At 44.4% G+C, this 24,912-nt stretch overlaps 1 protein-coding gene across 1 annotated transcript in view; it reads left to right on the forward strand.

Annotated features, from left to right (window-relative positions):
- MAST3 (microtubule associated serine/threonine kinase 3) overlaps positions 1-24,912 on the forward strand; it is a 311,223-nt gene that overhangs the window by 16,400 nt on the left and 269,911 nt on the right. The window contains exon 2 of the mRNA XM_075862996.1: positions 3,397-3,428. Coding sequence (XP_075719111.1) covers positions 3,397-3,428 — 32 coding nt within the window. The remainder of the gene's footprint in view (positions 1-3,396; positions 3,429-24,912) is intronic.

The raw sequence follows: 24,912 nt of genomic DNA on the forward strand, positions 1-24,912 counted from the left end.
CTACACAGCAATTCCCCCCTGTATATAGTGCTACACAGCCCCCTCTCCCCTTGTATATCGTGCTACACAGCCCCCCTCCTCTCCTTGTATATAGTGCTACACAGCCCCTTCCTCTCCTTGTATATAGTGCTACACAGCCCCTTCTCCCCTTGTATATCGTGCTACACAGCCCCCCTCCTCTCCTTGTATATCGTGCTACACAGCCCCCTCCTCCCCTTGTGTATAGTGTTACACAGCAATTCCCCCCTATATATAGCGCTACACACCCACATCATAATTTTGCTCAGTGGGAGAGAACTTGCGGGAAAAGAAGGCACAGGGTCAGAGGTGAGTGTGAGAAGTGGGACCCTGAGACAATACTGCTCCCACACCAACCTCGGAAGCATCCACATTAACCTCAACCCGGTTGAGTTTGATCCGGTTGGATTAGTACCGGGGCGGAGGAAAAGCACCTCTTAAGGAGCTCATAGGCTCGGACCGCCTCCAGAGACCAGTGGACGAGATCTGCACGTCTGTAGTAATTTGCGAACCCTAAAAACCTTGGGACGGCTTTCAGGGAAGCAGGCCGGACCCATTCAGATACCACCTGGACCTTGGCAGGATCCATGTGGAAATCCTCAGGGGTAAGGATGTGTCCCAAGAATGGTACTCAAGAGATGCCTAAAATGCATTTTTCAAATTTAGCGAACAAATTATTCTCCCTGGGAATGTGGAGGACAGTCCTGACATGTTTGATGTGCGAGTCCCAGTCTTTGGAAAACACCAAAATGTCATCCAAGTATACCACCACCAAGAGCCCCAGATAGTCCCTAAAAATATAATTTAAGAAAGTCTGGAACACAGCTGGCGCATTACATAGACCGACGGTCATCACCAGGTACTCAAAGTGCCCTTTGGGGGTGTTAAAGGTAGTCTTCCACTCATCCCCCTTACGAACTCTAATAAGGTTATAGGCCCCTGAACCGGATTAAAGAGATCAGGGATGAGCGGAAGTGGGTGTTGGTTCTTTATGGTAATATTGTTAAGCTGACAGTCAATACAGGGTCGGAGCCCCTGTCTTTCTTCCCCACAAAGAAGAAACCAGCACCTACAGGTGATGAAGAGGGGCGGATGTACCCCTTGGCCAGGCTCTCCTGGATATACTCCCTCATCGCTTCATGCTCACGGCAAGATAGATTAAAGATTCTACCTTTGGGGAGCTTGGCTCCAGGTACCAGGTCGATTGTGCAATTGTTTACTCGATGAGGAGGTAAATCTTCAGAGGCTTTTTTTTTTTTTTGAAAATATGTCACTGAAGTCCTGAATAAATTCAGGAAGAGTGTTCCCTTCCTCAACGAGACTGACCCTTATGGTGGACATACAAGATGATAAACACTTCTTACCCCAAGTAACAAGTTCCCCTGTCACCCAATCAAAGATGGGGTTATGCTTGCGCAACCTAATAAAATCTCGGTGGGTAGCCACTTATGGACAAACATAGTACATTCCTCAAAGTGAATTGAACCAATCTTTAAACAAAACACAGGGGTAGACTGGAAAACGTGCCCACAAGCTAACGGGGAGGGGTCTACCCCTACCAGGGGAATAGGAACAGACAAATCAATAAGGAGTAAACCAATCGACAAAGCAAAACTGTGGGAAATAAAATTGGCAACGGACCCCGAGTCCACAAACACAGAACCTATCCCAGTCTTGCCCAAAAATGACACCTGGGCTGGCAACAAGACCTTATTAAAACGAACGGGAAATACCTGTGCGCCCAAGTGACCTCCCCAATGACCACTTAGGCGCGGAAGTTTTCCAGAGTCTTCTTTTTGCGTTTGGGACAGGCGCTGAGTAGATGGTCCGCGTTTCCACAGTAGAAGCATAAGGCATTTTTGCGGCGGAACTCCCTGCGAACTTTAGGATCTCCTGTGATCCCTATCTCCATCTGTTCCTCCTGGCAGTCAACTGAAGATGGCACTGGGACAGCTCGAGACCTAGGAGGAGCGACTGGAGTAATAGGACTGGACCATTCCTGCCGACGCTCCCGGATGCGTCGGTCGAGATGGACAGCGAGATTCATGAGCTGATCTAGGGAATAAGGGGGGGGGGTAACCTACTAGCAGGTCTTTCAGGGCGTCAGTCAGTCCTAGCCTGAAGTGGTACTTCAGGGCTGAGTCACCCCAGGTAGATTCCACTGACCACTTCCTAAACTCAGAGCAGTACTCCTCTACCGGCCTCATACCCTGACGAAGTCCCCCTGAGTTTCAGCGAACGCTGGCCTGTCAGGTTCGTCATAGAGATGTCCCAGGGCGGAAAAGAAAGCGTCGACAGAGGAGCATCCGGGACTAATGGGAGATAAGAAAAATGCCCAATCCTGGGGGTCCCCCAGCAGACGGGATATGATGATCCCCACATGTTGAGACTCAGAGCCAGAAGAATGGGGCCGTAACTGAAAATAAAGCATGCAGCTCTCACGAAACGATAAAGACAATTTTCGATCGCCAGAGAAACGATCGGGTAACTGGATTTGGGGTTCCAGCACAGGTGCGGGAGGGTAGGCTGCCACGGGTAACACAGGGGCGGCCACCTGCGGGGCATGCTCCTGCTGGTAGACTCTCTGGGCCAGATCCTGCACCAACTGGGTGAGACCCTGCATTTGCTTTAACACTAATTCTGTCACTGACAAATACACTGTAAACAGTGAGGTCCCTGTTCTTCCCAAACCTCTGTCCCTACCTACTTGCACGACCCGACCTAAATGATAGCGCACAACTGGGTGGCGTACCCTATTCTAGTACAAGTGAAACTGACAAACGGATATGACAGAGACAGTACGAAATAACAAAGGGTCACCTGGGAAGTACACGGAGGGAGAGGCAGGGCAATTGCGCCACGGACATATCCAGGCGCAAAAGTCGGAGTCAGGCAGGCAGTGTCAAACCGGGAGAGTGCGGAAAAACAAAAAGTCAGAAGGCAAAGAAAAGTCAGGAGTCCAGCCGGGGTCAGGGGTCACAAAGGAGTCAAAATGCAGGTCGCTCAGGGGAGTCTGAAACAAGGGAAAGCACCAGGCAAGGAAACTAATTGCAGGCAAAGCCTACTAACCCCAGGCTGAACTAAATAAGGAGAGGGTGGGAGCTCAGGAACATCAGCCAGGCTTTGATTGGCCTCACGTTCCTGAGCTCCTATTGGCTGCAGACTGCCTCAGTCTGCCAGGCCGGGCTACGCCTGAGCGAGTGACTCTCGACGTCCTGGAGATTGAGGGAGCAGCAGGAAGGAAATACGTGACATTCATATATTATTTTTTGGGTAGGAATGTGAATAATAAACAAAGTCAATATTCTAATATATAATTTTAAGTCTGTTATATAGAATAAAAAAATAACAATGATGCACTTTTTTCTTTTATTTCAGAAAGAGCTAAGTTTGCCACGTCGTGGGAGTATGTAAGTAAAAATATATATGTATTCATTAGTTCCCAACAGGACAATTATTACTATAATATATATACATGTGTGTATGTTGCAAATATCCCTTATGAATTCCCTCTGCAATGTTTCTTTTTATATAGTAAACATTTGATGGTATTTTACTGAGATTAAGATAATGACATTACAGAATTAAGACATTTTCTCTAGGCCTTCTAAAACCTCATGCATACCACCATATTTATTGAGGCAAAATATGGCAACTATGCATTTACGTTATGCTATGCATAAAGGCACAGAAAAAATATTTCACTAGACAGATTTTTTTTATGTGGCATGCTCCATCAGATGCTGTATATTAGAGTTTTTCCTAAAAGTCCTGTTTTCAGTAATTCTTGGGAAAATATAGCTTCAATATATGCTACCCCACATGGAACTATGCAAGGCACAATATGGCCACATTATAGGCCAAACCGCACATGGTCGATCCTCAGTATGGTGATGCTTCTTCCTGCTTTTAGTACCTCAATAACTTCTACATATGCTTGGCTTGTTGTATGCATTGTTTATCCCAGTGAATTCAAAGGGAGGCTAAAACATGAAAAGAAGGCATATAAAAAATAGTCAAAAATGCATCAAAATACATTAAAGTTCATTAAACAATAACTTAAAAAACATTGTTTTTGAGGTCTATTATGTATCTTTTTTTTCAGCCATCAAATTACGCCATGTCTCAGCCTTACTCGCCTTTTTATGTACAGTAGATTTGTGGACATATACCTAAAATATAAAACACCAACTTATTGCAGAGTACCAAATTAATAGTGAATCCTAGTAAAACCACAGCTATTGTCTCACCTGTTTATATAATTTTATCAGCTCCTAGGAAAATTACATATAAGTAGGTGTACCTGCATGTACATGTAAATCATTTTAGATTTTCTAGTATGTTCTAGTTTGCAATGCTAGTTGCTACTAGTGCAGCCCTGAAAATAAAAGATATTGCGAAAGATATTGGCCCACATTTACTAATACTGTCTAAGTCCTTATTTACACAAGTGTATTTCACGTCCGTGATACGCGCGTGAAAATCACGCACGTCGCACGGACCTATGCAAGTCAATGGGGCCATTCAGGCATTCCGTGCTTTTCACGCAGCGTGTGTCCGCTGCGTGAAACTCACTGCATGTCCTATACTTGAGCGTTTTTTGTGCATCACGCACCCATTTGAAAAAGAAAACCACCTCCTTCATTTCATTTTGTAAACGTCAAAACCGCGTGACATAAGGATGGCATACGCACGAAAATAACGCAGACACGCACCAAACACTGATAACACACGGAACTGCAACGTGCGCAAAACGCTGCGTTTTTTACGCGCGCAAAACGGACACATTTGTGTTAATAAGGCCTTACAGTTAGACAGTATAAATTTAGAACAGGCAGGCACAAATGCGCCAAATTTATCACAGTGGTACAGGTTGCATTATCATTTTGGCACATCTTGCATGACCTGTTAGACAGTTCTTCTTTATACCACTTATGACTTGGCTTATTTTGCGCTTGCTTTTTGCACCAGTTTTTTTGGTGCATTTTAAGCCACACCCTTTCCAACAAGCCACACACCCTTTTCGGAACACATTTAAAGCATTTTTGGCGCACTTGTCTACGCTTTCTAGACCCAGACACAGTAGTAAATCTGCCTCAATTCATATATAATTGCCAGCATTTCCTTATTTTCACTTGGTGATATTTTTCCTTTTTTTTAATAAATGTATTGATTAAACAAACAAATTGAGAAATTAACAGAAACAGGTAAGGCCTCATGCACACGACCGAGCTTTTGTGGCCGCAATTTATGCACATTTTTGCGGATAAATTGCGGACCCATTCATTTCTATGGCCCAATGCACACGGCTGTTGTTTACATGGATCCATGTTGTGGGCCGCAAATCCGGACCGCAAAAACTCAGTACAAGTCATTTTATGGTCCGGATGACACATGGATGCACAACAAAGCCCAATGGACTGCAACAGACCTGTGGTTTTGCGGACCGCAAAATCAATGCGGTTGTGTGCATGATGCCTAACCCAGATCAATCAGCCATGTTTACATTCTTTTCAAATCACTACCCCTAATGACCACCAAGAGGGCATGTTCCGCACAATACCCACCAATAAAAAGCATATTAATTTTGTGCAATATAATTTATACTTTGCATTGGGCAGGAATCATATCATACTATACTTCTAGAAATGATATGTAGTAAATGTTTACAATTCAGTAATTACAATAAACACACTATATTCTGATTTAATCCATTCTAAGGCCCTGTTCACACGGAGTATTTTGCAGGTGGAAAAAATCTGCCTCAAAATTCCATCAGGAATTTTGAGGCAGATTTTGACCTGCCTGCACTGTTTTTCGCCCATGGCCATTGAGTGCGATGGGCAAAAAATGCCATGAAAAACGCATTTTCTGACTCCCATTGATTGCAATGGGGGGTCAGAGGCAGAACCATGGCAAGAAAGGATGTGCTGCTTTCTTCACCCGTGGGGGAAAAAAACACCTCTGTCTCCCATTGAAATTAATGGAAGACGGTTTCAGCCATTTTTTGGCGCAGATTCTGACGCGGTTTCCGTGTCAAATTCAGCACCAAAAAACTCAGTGTGAACTGGGCCTAATATTCTATTGGGTTTGTTCCCATCCAAAACCTGCTATTTACTGTTTCAGGTCTCATGTATCAAAACATTCCTTAGAGATGATAGCGCTCTTGTGTGCAATGATATCAGCAGAGTTTACCGTGCAATAAAAAGTTCATACACACTTTTTCTGTATTGTATTACTAATTTTGTTTAGTAGGCCGAAACTACTTATGATATGTCAATGCATCATCAAAAAGTGAGATTGGAGAAGGTGTGCCCACTCCGACCCCCCCCCCCCTCCAACTATCGTTCCCTATAAACATATCCAACACACTGACGGTCTCCAGTACTAGCCCATTTCAGGCCACTGTGTTAGGTTAAGGCCACACAGAGCAGCCCTGACACGGTCACAACGCGGCCAATAACCGCCCTGGCACCATGTTTGGTGCAGCTGTCAAATAGCCTGTTAGTGGACGCACATTAATGCGGGTAAACCGTCCCTTTATCTGCAAAATCGTGAGACCATGAATTAATACACTCTTTATGGCCGCACGATTTTGCAAGTTACCCTCTATTCATTCTCTATGGCTATCTCCGGCGCTCCCATAGAGAATGAATTGAGCGGCAGTTTGAACAACTTCGGGCTCCCCGTTCTCGTAGACGGTGGGGGTCCGAGCTGTCGGACACCCACTGATCAGCAAGTTACCCCTTACCCTACGGATAGGGGGTAACTTGTTGTAACCGGAATATGCTTAACATAGTGCCAGCGAGTTTGTTGGCCGCGTCGAGACTGTGTCAGGGCCGCTCCGTGTGGCCTTACCCTTACACTATGCCACATTTTCTGTTTCAGAAAAGTAATATACAGAAAGATGTTAGATAAATGTGTGTATAATTTTCCCCAAAAGAAATCTTTTAAGCACGTTTTTTATTTTTGCATCAATGTCGACAGAGTTGTTCTTTAGGTGCTGCTAAGACAACTCAACTAAATCTTACTACTTTGCTAAGATACAGTAAAACAGTTTACACCAGTGATAATATTGCTACTGGTATTTTTTTCTCGTCTATACGCGTTGTTGTTATGGCAACCAGGAAAACAGAGTGAGATCAGTGAGGGGCAACCTGGGACCTAATTTTCCTACCAGAGAAATAGTTTCTTCTCTAGAGAATCTAAGACCTAGTATGTTAATGAGCGGCATGAACCCTTGTTAATCCCGTAATTACCTAGGAGTTCTCCCCAATGCTGTGTATGAAATTCATGGGTTATATAGATACATTTATGTAGGAAAACGTTTCGCTAGAAAGAGGACTGTAGATTTCCCTTAGAAATATACATATATTATGAGTAAAAAAAAACAACAACTTTAAAGTATGTATTATTGAGGTCTGTGAGCACTAGCAGCATTTCCATGAAAATAAAAATTCATAAATTGTAGAAGAATTGTCCTAATTCCTATAATCTCACTGTGACAACATTTAAATGAGATATTATCTGTATTTTAAGAAGCATTCTGGGGAACATCTGTTCATTCGCATAGCACTGCATACACGGCTTATCAGATGAAAAGCTACAGGTTGGGAGGAGGCAGAACATCTTCACTGCCAGATGGCACCTGCATGGCACTTGAGGCCTTTCTTGGTGCAGCCAGGTTATGAACAGGATTAAGAAGCATTATTAACACTCAAGTACTCTAAAGTGTTCTTTAGTTAATCTGTCGAGTCTTTTGATTTAGGAAATAATAGCTCCGTGTTGTGGATGTAATAAATATCTACACATATAAGCAACAGGAAATAAATACATTAAAAAAATGCATAAATAAAGCCTTAGAATTGCCTCTGAACATTTTTGTTTTTCTGATGCCTGTCCCAACTTCTGACATGGCTCCCATCCTCTCCATTTCTACGTGGTGAAAGGGAAGAAACAACCCATCTGGGCATTCATGGTATATGTTGAGGTTTTTTAAGCACAAGGAAAGTTACCACACCCAAGGTAGAATGTATACAGTGTGAATTTTTCAGAAATAATTGAATCGCTACTTAATTAATCTCTGTCTCAATAAATGTATCATTATTACACCATTAGCCCTATACACTTATCCATGCCAACAGTCCCGAATTTTATGGGACTGTGCTGAATTTACAGAGACAATCCCGGCAAATTACTGTCCCAGACATGTCCCGGCAAACCCCGCCCCCTTTGACCAAGGCCGCAAGGCCCTAACATACTAGTGGCATCGCTAGCACTGGAGATTGGCTCGGTGCCCCAGACGACTGCCAAATTCAATTGTATCTGCGCCTTTAGGCCCAGATACAATAAAATACTATGGCAGAGCAGGAAACTATCTGCTCCCTGCTCTGCAATTCACTAGGCTACAGGCCACAATTGGCCTGTAGCCTAAAAGATGCTGGGACATCACATCACTGTATCGCGCCGGCCTACACAAGAATCCCGTCTCAGCGCCTCATATGCCGCAGGAATGAAGAGGCTGTAGAGCTCTGTTCTTCGCGGGAACGGAGCTAGGTGAATATAAGTTTTTTTTTATTTGTTTGGGAAGCACCCAGGCGCTATCTACAGGGGGGTTGTGGCAATATCTACAAGGGGGCTGTGTGGTATTATCTACATGGGGGAGGGTGGCACTATCTACAAGGTGGGAGGGTGGCACTATCTACAGGGGTGCATGTGGCACTATACATGAGTACATGGGGCACTATCTACAGAGGTGCGTGTGACACTTTCTATAGGGGGCTGTGTGGCACTATCTACAGGGCGGTATGGCACTATCTACAGAGGGAGGCACTACCTACAGGGGGTTCTGTCTCTACAGAGGGCACGATGGCACTATCTACAGGAGAGCGGGGTGGCACTATCTACTGGGAGCAGTGTGTGGCACTATCTACTGGGTGAACTGTGGCACTATCTACATGGGCTGTGTGTGGCACTATCTACAGGGGCAGCATGGAGCAACATCTACAAGGGGCACTGAGTGTGGCACTATCTACCCTGGTTTTTACACTACCAGTAGTGGTCAGCACATATCGCCTAGCCTTTTTTGTATTAGAGCTTGTAATATAAAGGGCTCGGCTGGTTGACACGTGCAGACCAATGCGTAAAAACCAGAGAGTACAGTAGGCGTGGTGAAAATAACTTGGTTTGAAAAGTATGCTTTTGGAAACCCCCCTTTAAAAGCTCTGATGAGTCTTTCGGCGTAATGGCCACTAAGTAATATAGACCGCTGCCTTCCCCGGTGTACAGTTTGCCCACTGAAAGTAGAGAGCAGTGGACAATATAAAGGTGAGGAAGTCCCCGCGATATACCGACTGGTATGTAGAACGATATTGACTTATTTACCGCGGTGTTCTTCCTGGTGTGTGGCAATTGTGAGAAACAAGGTAAATTATGTTTCCAGATGGGACCTGTCATTCTTAGCATATGTGCCATAACTAGTAATTCATATGTCTTCCTATTTATTACTCTTTTTATCCTTGGCCGCAGTTTTTCCAAAACTGTATCTTCGGCCTACAGTATAGGGCTATTGTAGCAGCCGAGTGAGGGTATGTGCACACACACTAATTACGTCCGTAATTGACGGACGTATTTCGGCCGCAAGTACCGGACCGAACACACTGCAGGGAGCCGGGCTCCTAGCATCATACTTATGTACGACGCTAGGAGTCCCTGCCTCGCTGCAGGACAACTGTCCCGTACTGTAATAATGTTTTCAGTATGGGACAGTTGTCCTGCAGTGAGGCAGGGACTTCTAGCATCGTACATAAGTATGATGCTAGGAGCCCGGCTCCCTGCACTGTGTTCGGTCCGGTACTTGCGGCCGAAATACGTCCGTCACTTACGGACGTAATTAGTGTGTGTGCACATACCCTTACAAGTAAAGACAGGTTATATTTATAGAAGATATGACTTCAATTATTGAGATGTTGCCTTCTTACAAGATTTTTTCAGCCTTTGCCCAGTTATATCCGTTTCTGGGAAAGCTGAGTGACAGCTGCTGAGTGACAGCTAATATTGCCCTAACTAAGCTCCCATAAAGTTTGTTACAAAGTTTTCCCAGACCCTAGTGATAAGGTGATACATCACCTGACTGTATACAACCAGATAACCAGAGAAAGATATCGGCCACCATAGTAGTTGTCAGACAAACGAGTGCAGAAAATTTTGTTCGTTTATTTGTATGCAGAAATTCTGGGAAGAAAGCTACGCCTCCATTAGCCACACCAAGCAGATAAGCCACACTGCCAGAAGATACACCTACCAGATAAGCCACCCCCAGAGGGCACCCCCACCACATATGCTGTGCCCCAATCCGTCTCCATATCCAAAGTGTCCCTGTAAAAAAAAAAAGTACGGATGTTGCCCCAACACATGCATGCCATGTAATCCTATTTCTGACTAAATGTCAGAGGTCACCCAAGACAGTTTTGAAATATACGCACAATGTAGCTGAAATGCCTCTTTGGTCTCATCCGTGGCTGTCTCATTTTTGGGGTCTGCATGATTCAGCTTTTTGGATAGCCTTGGGAGTGACAGACTTGCAGAATCTGATTGATGAAGAGGGTCATACGTTGTCTGCTAGAGAGATTCAGGATACGTTCCAGGTGCCTGATAGAGACACATTTAGGTGTATACAAATTCGGCATGCTTTGGAGTCTCAGTTTAGGGAAGATAAAGGGCCAATCTCTTAATTACCGCTTATAGGAATTCTTAGAACTCAGGGACCGAGGGGGATGGTGTCGGTCCTCCATACTTACCTATTGTCTTGGAGGGTCGCTCACGCTGAGTTTTCGGTAGAGGTCGGGTGGAGGGGTCTTATCCCTTCATTATCCACTGAGGATTGGGAGGAAGCTATGCAGTCGCATCTCTGGGTCTCGCCTGCGGCAAATAATAAAATGACGCAATTGTACATCATACACAGATGTTATATTACTCCAACTAGGCTATTTCGTATGGGAAGGGCATCCAGCTCACGATGCCCTAGATGCTCGCAAGACCAGGCTGGTTTTGATCACATGATGTGGCAGTGCTCAGTCATAGCAAATTTTTGGAGGGAGGTGTAATGACAGGGATAGGGAAACAGACAAGTGAGCCCTAATCTACCCGCCACTCAGTTCCTGCCTACTTGCAATGACCCGCCCTAGGCGACGGGGTACAACTGGGCGACGGTCCCTACACTCAGTAAGTGCACGACAGACAACCAGACAAGGAAACACAGAACAAAGGGAAACGGGGCAGTTGCCCACGGCAACACAGTGAGCAACAAGAGTAGTAAACGAGCCGAGTCAAATCAGGAGAGTACGAGGTGCCAAACGCAGAGCAGGAGAGTAGTGAACAAGCCGAGTCAAACCAGGAGTGTACGAGGTAGCAAACGCAGAGCAGAAGAGTAGTCAGTAAGCCAGGGTCAATACGAAGCAGGCACAAGTAGTTCAAGAAGCTGCAGCAGGGCCAGGAAACCAACAGAGAAGAATCACAAGCAAGGAGGAACAGGAAAGGCAGATATAAATAGACAGAGGGCGGGAGCTAGCTCCGTCTGGCCAGGCTGTGATAGGCTCTCCCACTCCTAAGCCTGCCATCCTGAGTGGTGGAAGATGGAGTCAGTCTCACAGACATAGAAGCAGGTGCAGACTGATTACCTATGGGCGTGGATACAGAAGCTGTGCCTGGCAGATCCTTAACAGGAGGTAACTCATCTGCTTTCCTAGATTTTGGACCATGTGGTCCCGTGTGAACCTGGACTATGCTTATTGGGGCTGATGCCCACAGGGGTCTGGTCGCACTATGAGGGAGTTTTCCTACGTGAAGCCTTGTCCTTAGCTAGGAAAGTGATAGCCATTCGTTGGATGGGGGATATCTCTCCAGAGCTCTCCCAGTGGAAAAAGCCAGTTAACTCTATACTCCCGTATGAGAATGTGGTGTATAAACACAGAGGATGTCAACATAAGTTCATGAAGGTTTGGGGGGGGGGGTGTTCTTCACCTCGTACCTCTTTCAGCTTGGGCGACCTTAGAGCTTCCTTGCCGCACAGTGTTATTGGGGATTGATTGACCTCCGACAGGATAATTTCTAACACACTCTTTCCTTGTCTTTGACCTGGGTATTGTTATGTGCATGGAATATGGTTTTTTATTTACCAACTTATCCATGTGTCTCTGCCCCGCCTGCGGTGCGGTGTCATTATGGGGTCTAATATGACTACTTTCTATGTATCCTATGTGATATTATTGCTTACCATGTGAATTCGTTTTATGCAGGAATGTTAATGTTATTGTTTTTGTTCCTATCAATGGTTTCTGTATGCATAACTACAATAAACCGAGTTTAAAAAAATGTCAGAGGTCACATGATATGTGTGTAAGGTGGTCAAATGACTGACGCCATGTTAGGTCATATTCAGTTAGCTCATGTATGCATTACACTGGACTAATCCGTGGGCTATACCATTCTACTGTCACAGGGGCCTCATGCACTATAAGAATGTATTTGAGCAGAATTTCTAATACTTGTATATTAGAAAACTGTATGATTTCCTATTCTACAAATAAGTAAAAAAAACTGGGCATCCCCTTTAAAGCGGATTTCCACCCAGAACTTAATATTGGCCATGTATTAGTAAATCAGACATTAGAGCATTTAGTAATTATGTTTATTTTACGTACAAAGTTATCAGAATTTTCTATTCAGTTGTTGGGGCAATTTTTAAAAAAAAGACAACATGAAGTTTAGCTATATTAGTTGTCACTTTTGAATTATTGCCTCTGAAACGGATGGTAAAACTGATTTACTAATATATGGCCAATAATACATTTTGGGTGGGAATCCTTTTCATTGTTAATACTGCTTTTCTTCTACCTTCTTCATTCGGGATGGAAGCATTAACCTTTTTATTATCTCTGCAAGATAATAACACACGGATAGCTTTGAATAAACGGCCAATAAACATAAGACTTTTATGTCCGTTCCTGTAGTTTTCAGCAGGATCTGCAGACAATGTAATGTGCATGGAAGCCATCAGGCACCCCCCCTCCCCCCCCACCACCACCTCCACTAACTGTTCTCAGCACAAAGCAGGGTTGGTTTTCTCTGGAAAATCCTCTTTTCCTATTATGTTATAGTGAAAGTGTCCGGAAGTATCTTACTCCTCCTCCTTCCATGTGCATGACCTGAATCTGTCAGGTCAGCGGGACTGACGGGTTCAGTGACAGCGGGCTCTGCGTGTCTCTTGCACGCAGGATCGAGCTGTTATCGATCACATCTAAGTTCATAACTTAGATGTGATCGATAAGAGGTGGATCCTGCGTGACAGAGACACGCAGAGCCCGCTGTCACTGAACCCGTCAGTCCCGCTGACCTGACAGATTCAGGTCTCAGTGCAAGATACAGCTGCCCTGTATACAGGATACATAGAAGCAGGAACTCAAAAAGTAAAAATAATTTTTAATAAAAAGCAATTAGTAGTTGCACTAATCAGATTGATACACTGTTTTATTTGAAGAAAAATTCAAAGGTGTACATAGCCTTTAAAGAGGCTCTGTCACCACATTATTAGTGGCCTATCTTGTACATAATGTGATTGGCGCTGTAATGTAGATCACAGCAGTGTTTTTTTATTTAGAAAAACGATCTATTTTCCCCAAGTTATGACCTATTTTAGATTTATGCTAATGAGTTTCTTAATAGACAACTGGGCGTGTTTTTACTTTTGACCGTTGTGGAGAGAAGTGTATGACGCTGAACAATCAGCGTCATACCACTTCTCTCCATTCATGTAATCAGCACATAGTGATCCTGCGTTGTTCACTATGTGCAGTCACATACACACACATTAACGTTACTGAAGTGTCTTGACAGTGAATAGACATCACCTCCAGCCAGGACGGGATGTCTATTCACAATCCCGACACTTCGGTAACGTTTGTGTGGGACTTACAGCACAGCAAGCGTAATCTCATGAGATCTCGCTGTAAACGACAGCACAGCGTGATCTCGATGAGTAAGTCACACACAAACGTGTCTGAAGTGTCGGGATTGTGAATAGACATTGCGTCCTGGTTGGACGCGATGTCTATTTAGGGTATGTTCACACACACTGTTTTCAGACGTAATTCGGGCGTTTTGCGCCTACAAACATCTGCCCATTGCTTTCAATGGGTTTTACAGTGTTCTGTTCCCACAGGGTGTTATTTTATGCGTCGCTGTCAAAGACGGCGCGTAAAAAGACACCCGTGAAAAAGAAGTGCATGTCACTTCCTGGGACGTTTTTGGAGCTGTTTTTCATTGACTGCATTGAAAAACAGCTCCAATAACGTCCGTAAAATACGCCCGTGAAAAACGCGAGTAGTTACAAAAACTTCTGAAAATCAGGAGCTGTTTTCGCCTGAAAACAGCTCCGTATTTTCAGACGTTTTTTGCTAAGCCGTGTGAACATACCCTTAGGGCGGGTTCACACATGGCGGATTTTCACTTAAATTCCGCTGCGGACACTCCGCAGCGTTAATCCGCAGCGGAGCCGTTTCTCCATTGACTTTCACTTTAATTTCGCAGTGTTCGTTTACACGATGCGTACAATTCCGCTGCGGAGCATAGGCTGCGGAGCGGAATGTGGTGTCCGCAGCATGCTCTGTCTGTTGCGGAGCAGTGGCGGACTGGTTGCGGACTCATGGCGGAATTTCTCCATTGACTTCAATGGAGATTCTAAGTTCCGCAATGAAGTCCGCAGCTGTCATGCACATGTTATGTGTGGTGCGGAGCGTATTGGTTTTTTTACATGACATTTCTTCATTCTGGCTGGACCTATGTATTTCTAGGTCTACAGCCAGACTGAGGAAGTCAATGGGGCTCCCGTAATGACGGGAGCGTTGCTAGGAGACGTCAGTAAATAGTCACTGTCCAGGGTGCTGAAAGAGTTAAGCGATCGGCAGTAACTGTTTCTGCACCCGGGACAGTGACTACCGATCCCAATATACATGTATCTGTAAAAAAACATATAAGTTCATACTTACCGAGAACTCCCTGTTTCTGTCTCCAGTCCGGCCTCCCAGGATGACGTTTCAGTGGAAGTGACGGCTGCAGCCAATCACAGGCCAAGCACAGGCTGCAGCGGTCACATGGACTGGCGCGTCATCCAGGGAGGTCGGGCTGGATGCCGAAGGAGGGACGCGTCATCAAGACAACGGGCGGTAAGTATGAATTTCTTTTACTTTCACTAGGGAAAGTGCTGTCCCTTCTCTCTATCCTGCACTGATATGGAGAAGGGAAGCACTTTTCCTGCAGTCCGCAGCGGCCAGTCCGCATCAATTTTCTGCACATTTTGTGCAGATCCGCAGCCGTAATCCGCAACCCGGATTAGGTGCGGCATTGATGCGGACAGTTGCGGAGGAATTCCGCCATGTGTGGTCATGCCCTAACTGTCAAGACACTTCAGTAACGTTAATGTGTGAGTATGTGGCTACTCATAGTGATCTAGTAAGATTACTATGTGCTGTGTAAATGAATGGAGAGAAGTGTATGATGCTGATTGGTCAGCGTAATATGCTTCTCTCCACAACGCCCAGTTGTCCATTAAGAAAGTCATTAGCATAAATCTAAAATAGGTCATAAGCCTCATGCACACGAACGTAATTATGGGCCCATAGATTTCTATTGGCCACGGGTACCTCCCCGTATGCTTACGGGAAGGTGCCCGTGCCATTGAAAAATATAGAACATGTCCTATTTCAGGCCGTAATAACGGCACGGGCAGGCCCATAGAAGTCTATGGGGCTCCCGTAATTACGGGTGGCTACGTGTGTGCACCCGTAATTACGGGAGCGTTGCTACGCGATGTCAGAGGATAGTCACTGTCCAGGGTGCTGAAAGAGTTAAACGATCGTCAGTAACTCTTTCAGCACCCTGGACAGTGGCTACCAATCACAATATAGATCAACCTGTAAAAAAAAAAAAAAAAAAGACGTTCATACTTACCCAGAACTCCCTGCTTCTTCCTCCAGTCCAGGCTCCTGGGATGACATTTCAGCCCATGTGACCGCTGCAGCCAATCACTGGCTGCAGCGGTCACATGGACTGCCGCGTCATCCAGGGAGGTCGGGCTGGATGTCGAAAGAGGGACGCGTCACCAAGACAACGGCCGGGTAAGTATGAATTTCTTTACTTTTACTGCGGAAAGGGCTTTCCCTTCGCTCTATCCTGCACTAATAGAGAGAAGGGGCTGCCGATTAGTGCAGTGCAATTTTGCAGCGAAAACGTGCCCGTAAATACGGGTGGAATACTGGTGACACCGGACCCGTATTTACGGGCACGCGTCCGTAAATACTGGTGCAATACGGGTCGAATACTTGTGACCAAGGACCCGTATTTACGCCAGAATTAACGGGAGGAAAAAAATAAGTTCGTATGCATGAGGCCTTACTTGGTGAAAATAGATTGCTTTTCTAAATAAAAAACACTGCTGTAATCTACATTATAGCGCCGATCACATTATGTACAAGATAGGGCACTTATAATGTGGTGACAGAGCCTCTTTAAATCTATTACTACTGCCTTTATAGCTATGCCAGATAAACTTCTGAATGCATGCAGCTTTTTCCACAAGTAATTAATAATATAACACAACATTCTATTCTTATGACCAAGCCAGATAACATTTATTGAGGCCAAAGTTCATGTACTGTCTGACTACAGTAACATTCAATAAATCGGCTTCATAGCAGCAGAATGGTAGTTTTTAAAGGGAACCTGACCCTGGAGTACAGTGAAATTAATCTAAACCAATCACCAGGAAGAGATGATCAAAAATAAATCACTGACTACTAGGAAAATAAAAATATATAACTATAAGGGTATGTTCACACGTAGTGAGCAAAAACGTCTGAAAATACGGAGCTGTTTTCAGGCGAAAACAGCTCCTGATTTTCAGACGTTTTTTTATCAACTTGCGTTTTTTCGCTGTGTTTTTTTACGGCCGTTTTTGGAGCTGTTTTTCAATGGAGTCAATGAAAAACGCCTCCAAAAACTTCCCAAGAAGTGTCCTGCACTTTTTTTGACGAGGCGTCATTTTACGCACCGTATTTTGAGAACATCGTAATTCCCATTGAAAGCAATGGCCAGATGTTTGTAGGCGTATTAGGGGCGTTTTTTCAGGCGTAATTCAAGGCGTAAAACGCCCGAAATTATGTCTGAAACCACAGCGTGTGAACATACCCTTACAATGATAAAACTATTTTGTTTATTTAACAACTAAATTCAATCCTGACACCTGCGGAGTTGTAGCACTGTCTATGTCAGATACCTAGATTGTGGTCTACACTTCTATGACCAGGTAGCTAGCATCATAGGCCCATCCAGCTGAGATAAAAAAAAAAAAAGCTGACACTTTCCATGTTATTAACTATCCCTCAATCCAGTGATAGTGAGACCAATAGTAGGCTAAGGCTGGATTCACACAGCACGCAAGTTTTGTTGCAGATTTTGATGCAGATTTTCGTGCCAAAGCCAGAAGTGGTTTCTAAAGGAATGGGAAATATAAAGGAAGAACTTATACTTATCCTTCCTCCTTGATCCAGTTCTGGCTTTGGCTAAAGAATTTGCATCAAAATATGCAACAAATACACGATGTATGAATCCAGCCTAAAGGTCTGTTTATAGGCAATTTTTAAATCTACCAATGTATGATCAGTGGGTTGAAAAATATCTGACGGACATTTCCATCAGAATATTCATGATACATATTGCTGCCATTTTTATAAATATTATTGCTGTGTAAACAAAACCTAAGGCCTTGTTCACATGGCACAAAAAAAAAAAAACGACGTGTAAACGCGTCAAAAATGCTAGCGTTTTTGCAAAGCGCTTTTTGAAAGTACACGTGTTTTTGACACATTTTTTGCCACGTAAAATGCTTCAAAAACGCGTTGCACACACGCCTTGTGAACAAGGCCTTAGAGACAGGAGACATATCACTAGGTAGATTTGATAATTTTTCTGATCCTAATCCTCTATTAATATTTAACATCTCCATGTATTTCCGCACCCTCATTAAACATTATATCTGAAGTCGAGATGAAAACTTGTATATTTCTTTGAGCTCAAGGCTACATTTCAGCTAAATCTCGACATTGATGCCAGCCACACAATAGAGAAATCCCTGCATCCCTCTTTCGTCACTACTGGTACTTTATAGATGTTAACATGTTTTGTAACATTATAAAGTAAGATGTAAATAAATATACTTTAAATGCCGGAAGGGGATGGTTTCCAACTATTCATAGAACGTTTGTGCAGGATATTCTAAAAGTAATTATCATGATATTAAAGTTCACAGTAAATGCTGCTAATGTGTTCATATCATTCTCAGCCAGTGTCAGACTGGCCAACCGGGGAGCCAGCATAATGGCCCCATGGTGGCAAAATTGCATCTTACCTGGAGTCATCCGAGAGTTGCATTGTTTAGATGATTACCAATGCACTCTACATTGATAAGCCAGGGAGCAATGCTAAAATAAGACTTGAGCTGGTTGGCTGAGACTCAGCCAATTAACGCTAGAGATTGTTTCTGCACCGCCCCATTGTTCATAAGTGCACAGTTGTAGAGCGGAACCACGGAGGAGAAGAAGGCCCGGTCTCTGCCAACGCAGAAAACAAGCCTAGGGCTTATTTGCCACAAAGACGAGGGTACTGGTAGGGGCTGATTAACCCATTAGTGATAAGAGTATTTTAGGCCTTAACCCCTTAAGGACATGGACTAGTTCGCACATTCAGGACGCAGCCCCATTTTTCAAATCTGACATGTTTTACTTTATGTGGTAATAACTTTGGAATGCTTTCACCTATCCAATCGATTCTGAGATTGTTTTCTCCTGACACATTATACTTTAAGTTATTGGCAAAAAAATTTCGATACATTCAGTATTTTATTGTGAAAAACACCAAAATTTAGCGAAAAATTCCAAAAATTTTCATTTTTCTAAATTTAATTGTATTTGCTTGTAAGACAGATAGTTATACCACACAAAACAAATGCTAATTAACATTTCCCATATGTCTACTTTAGATCGGCAATGTTTTTTGAACATCCTTTTATTTTTCTAGGATGTTACAAGGCTTAGAACTTTAGCAGCAATTTGTCACATTTTCAAGAAAATTTCAAAAGGCTATTTTTACAGGGACGAGTACAGTTGTGAAGTGGTTTTGAGGGGCCCATACAATGCAAAACCCCATAAATCCCCATTTTAAAAACTGAACCCATTAAAAAAATAATTTAGAAAGTTTATTAACCCTTTAGGCGTTTCACAGGAATTGCATCAAAGTAGAGATGAAATGTACAAATTTCATTTTGTTTGCAGAAATTAATTTTTAATTTCTTTTTTTCTATAACAGAGAAGGTTTTACCAGAGAAACGTAACTCAATACTTATTGCCCAGATTCTGCAGTTTTTAGAAATATCCCTTGTGTGGCCCTAGTGTGCTACTGGACTGAAACACAGGCCTCCGAATCAAAGGAGCACCTAGAGGATTTTGGGGCCTTCTTTTTATTAGAATATATTTTAGGCACTATGTCAGGGTTGAAGAGGTCTTGTGATGCCAAAACAGTGGAAACGCCCCCAAAAAGACACCATTTGGCAAACTACACCCTTCCCGTAGCGGGATAACAGCTGGCCAACTAGGTACAAAACAATGTCTATAGTCCAGAACGGGTACCTGAGGCAATGTAGACAGTAGCGGAGACACAACTTGACTTTCACCGTAGATGGAACAGTAGATGCAGCGGAAGACACGACTTGACTCTCACTGTAGATGGCACACTAGATGCAGCGGAAGACAAGACTTGACTTTCACTGTAGATGACACAATAGATACGATAGCACGGGATACAGGGTACAGGCAGCAGGAACGGGTAACACTGGGAACTGGAAAACACTGGGAGACCATTTGCAAGACAAACTTTAGGTTTACAAAAATGCTCAGGCAAGGAACAAGTGGGCAGAGCCCTTTTTATACTCCAACAGCATTCTGGGCTAATTACTGATAATAGACAGCTGGACGCGTACTGGCCCTTTAAGGCCGTGCGCGCGCGGGCGCGCGCACCCTGCGGGAACCGGTCACAGAACCCAGAAGTGAGTGCCGGCGTCTCCCTGGAGGAGGATGCCGCCGGGAATACAGACGTCCATGGCCGGAGCCATCAGATGGTAAGTCTGAACGACGGTCCGCAGCCATTGACTTTACAGTGAACCATTTGGCTTTTTGAGCTCAAGTTTTGCTGTAATGTTTTTCAGGTGCCATGTCGCATTTGCAAAGCCCCTGAAGAAATAAATTAGTGGAAACCCCCAAAAGTGACCCCATTTGGGAAAATACACCCCTCAAGTAATTTATCAAGGTGTATAGTGAGCAATTCGATCCCACAGGTTTTTTGCTGACATTAGTGCAATTAGGCCGTGAAAATGAAAATCTAAATTTTATCTAATAAAATGTAGTTTTAGCTCAGATTTTTCCATTTTCACAATAAAAAAAAAGGAGAAAAAGCACCCCAATATTTGAAAACCAATTTCCCGATTACGGCAATACCCCATAAGTGGTCATAAACTGCTGTTTGGACACACGGCAGGGCTCAAAAGAGAAGGAGCACTATTTGGAGCTCAAATTTAGCTGGAATCGTTTTCGGGGCCCATGTCACGTTTACAAAACCCTAAGGTACCAGAGTACAGTGGAAGCCCCCAAGAAGTAACCCTATTTTGGAAACTACACCCCTCAAGGCATTTATCATTTGCAGGGCTCAGAAGTGAAGAGCAACATGCGCAATTGAGGTCTATTTTGGTGATTTTCACAGCATTGGCCCACAATTGCAGGGACCTCAGATCAAATAGTAAAACAAATCCCCACAGTAGTGACCCTTATTTTGGAAACTACAACCCTTAAGTCATTGCGTTTTGCCCCCACAGGTGTTCTTCCATTAGTAATGCGCAGCGGATGGTGCAAAGTGAAAATTGCAATTTTCTGCTGATATGCCATTTTAGTAATGAAAATATATAACCCCAGCACTCACAGAGGTACGCAAAAGATCCAGATGCAAACAAATTTAAGTTTTATTGCAACAAAAGATGGTAAAGTTGAGGTGGAAAGCGACTTGGTAAAGACGTTTCGGCCGAACCTCGGCCTTTGTCACGGTCGCTGTAAGACGATATCACTGGTATGGGTTGTCCACGGACAACCCATACCAGTGATATCGTCTTACAGCGACCGTGACAAAGGCCGAGGTTCGGCCGAAACGTCTTTACCAAGTCGCTTTCCACCTCAACTTTACCATCTTTTGTTGCAATAAAACTTAAATTTGTTTGCATCTGGATCTTTTGCGTACCTCTGTGAGTGCTGGGGTTATATATTTTCAATATTGTGGGATTCTCGTCCCTACCTTACTAGCACCACGCCAATTGATTGAGGAGTGCATCCCAATATCTATTTTTGATGCCATTTTAGTACACAATATGTTGTGCCCAGTTTGTGCCACCAAAGACAAACACCTCGTAAACTGCTAAGCTGGTTCTCCCGGGTATGGCGATGCCATATATGTGGACGTAAACTGCTGTTTAGGCACGCTGTAGGGTTCAGAAGGGAGGGAGCGCCATTTGGATTTTGGAGTGCAGATTTAACTTGGTAGTTGTTCTGTTTGGGGTTTTGCTGGTATTTCAGTTTATAATGTGGGGACATATGTAGGCTGGTCAGAGCACATCAGGGCATAATAAGAAAGTATAATAATCCGGTAAATAAATAATTCATAGATATGTGGACAGTCTCGCACTGATAAATGGTGCCCGATCTTATCCGCTTTTGGACATTGCACATTTTGTATCGCCATATTCTGAGAGCCAGAACAGGAAGAAACAAAGTCCATAATGTCCTTGGGCAGCGTGGGCCACCAGAAATGACGAGCAATCAGATCCCGGGTCTCACGGACCCCCACGTGACCTGCCAGTCTAGAGGAGTGTCCCCAGCGGAGGATTCTTCCACGATTGGCCAGGCGCACAAAAATCCTCCCTGGTGGAATGTCCCCAACTTGCAGGGGATTGACAGAGATAATGCAAGACGGATCAAAAATATTCTGTGGACTCTCCAAGGTGTCTTCCGTCTTGAAAGACCTGGACAAGGCATCGGCCCTCACATTCTTGTCGGCCGGGCGATAATGGAGCTCAAACTGGAAACTTGTAAAGAACAGTGACCACCTGGCCTGACGAGGGTTCAGCCGTTGGGCCGTCTGGAGGTAGGTCAGATTCTTGTGGTCTGTTAAAATCAGGATCGGATGAGCTGGTCCCTCTAGTAGATGTCTCTATTCTTCCAGGGCCAATTTGATGGCCAGTAACTCCCGATCCCCAATCGAGTAGTTGCGTTCTGCGGAAGAGAAGAGGTTAGAATAATATCCACATACCCTTCATACCCTTGGGACCTCTCTGGAACAGGAGTGCACCAGCACCGACAGAGGATGTGTCTACCTCCAACGAGAACTGCAGAGAGACATCCGGATGATGGAGGATAGAGGCTGACGTGAGGGCACTCTTCAGGCTTATGAATGCGGACTCTGCCTCGGGAGTCCACACCTTGGCGTTCATACCCTTTTTAGTAAGGTTAGAGATGGGAGAAGTCAGTGAGGAGAAGTTTGGAATAAACTGCCTGTAAAAATTAGCGAATCCCAGAAAGCGCTGTATGGCCCTCAAGCCTTGAGGGCGTGGCCATTCCAGAACAGACTTTACCTTCTCAGGATCCATCTCGAGACCTCGGTTCGAGACGATGTAGCCCAGGAAGGGTAGAGCATCTTTGCCAAACACGCACTTCTCCAGCTTGGCGTACAGACGATTCTCCCTTAACCGTAGCAGAACTTGACGGACATGTCTCTGGTGCGTTATAGGATCTGGAGAAAAAAAATCAAGATGTCATCAAGGCAGACTACTACACAAACATTGAGGAGGTCACGGAAAATGTCATTCACAAACTCCTGGAAGACCGCGGGAGAATTACACAGGCCGAAGGGCATTATTAGATACTCATAGTGTCCATCACGGGTGTTAAATGCAGTCTTCCATTCATCACCCTGGCGAATCCGGACTAGGTTGTAAGCCCCATGCAGGTCTAGTTTAGAAATAATCTTGGCACCACGTATACGATCGAACAGTTCAGAGATCAGTGGCAACGGATATTTATTCTTCACCGTGATCTGGTTGAGACCTCGGTATTCGATACAAGGACGAAGAGAGCCATCTTTCTTTTTGACGAAGAAGAACCCGACTCCTCCCGCGGAGGAAGACTTTCGTATGAAGCCCCTCTCCAAGTTCTTTTTCACATAGGCGGACATGGACATAGTCTCTGGCAAGGAGAGAGGATATACCCTACCAAAGGGAAGGGATGCACCAGGAATCAGCTCGATAGGGCAGTCATATGCCCAATGTGGAGGAAATGTCTCCCTCCCTCTTGCTGAAGATGTCCAAAAATGCAGCATAATGACTCGGCAATCCTGCCAATGACCGAGGCAGCGAAGGCTGAGCCAACAGAATCTGCACCAGGCAACGACCTTGACATTCAGGGCCTCACTGGAGAACCTCTCCAGAATTCCAGTCCAGGAGCATGCAGTCGGAGCCAAGGCAGGCACAGCAACACAGGGTTAACAGCTTTGGATAGCACATAGAAAGGCAGAAGTTCGGAGTGAAGGGCTCCCACTTGGAGCCTCAGTGGCTTAGTCACAGCTATAACTGTTTTAAATATAAAAGGCTCATAAGGTTTTAGGTAAAGGGTTGGGTGCCACCCACAAGTGCCAGAGCACCCCCACTATAAATATAAATTTAAAGGCAAACTTCAAACAATGATGGAAACAACTTATATAGAACCAGGAAGTCAAAAAGCCATACAAATAATGAAAAAGTACAAATTTTATTAGAACATACAACAATAATCACAAACATTAAAACTTCAAGGAGATCTAAAAGAACAGTGTGGGTATTGAAAACAATTGTTTAGGGTATCCTACAAAGAATGGAATCCATGACATAACAAAAGACAGTGTATCTGTCAAGAAGAGAAGGGGGAGGGGAGGAAAGGCAAGGTGTTACAGTACTGATTAGAGCACATATGATCGGTATATCAGAAGTATCACTGGACGTCAGTGCATTCACTACCAAATGCAATGGATATTTGTGAGTGTCCAGGGTCAAGGGATTAGAAATCCTTAACTCTCCAAGATAATATTAAGTAGAAATGACAACCGACAGTATTGGAGTCAGAGAGGAGAAAAGAAGCATGGAAAACATCCCAGGTACATGTAAATCCAGAGGGATCTACTCAAAGAGCAGATCACTTATGTGGCAGGCTTACCCATGATGATGGTGGTATGTACGGTCCCACACTGCGACCCAAAGTGATAGCGCCCCCTCAGCGGCTTAGTCACAGCTATAACTGTGTCTGGCAGAGGTAGTCCATTCACTGAAGCAACTGTCAACGGGATCTCCAGAGGGGTGGTGGGTAATTGCAGAAGGTCCACCAGGTCTCTACAGATGAAATTCACAGCGGATCCAGAGTCCAGATACGCAGAGACCTGATGCGTTCTCTCGTCGAATACTATGGTCAGATGTGCGTCTGCGTTGTCTCTCTTGGGTAGATAACTTATACTGGTCCCTTATCACAGACTCTTTAGGAGGATCGACATCTGAGGACAGCAGGGATTGCTGCAAAATAGGAGCCAAACTTGGAAGGACTCCCTCCCGTCGAACCTCTTGGAGGCATTCTCGGATCCATGTATCAATCCGGGCAGGCAGAAGGATGAGGTCGTCCAGGGTAGACGGCAGATCTCGAGTGGCAAGTTCGTCCTTAATTCCAGAAG

This window comes from Rhinoderma darwinii, chromosome 1 (assembly GCF_050947455.1).
Source record: "Rhinoderma darwinii isolate aRhiDar2 chromosome 1, aRhiDar2.hap1, whole genome shotgun sequence".
Taxonomy (NCBI): domain Eukaryota; kingdom Metazoa; phylum Chordata; class Amphibia; order Anura; family Rhinodermatidae; genus Rhinoderma; species Rhinoderma darwinii.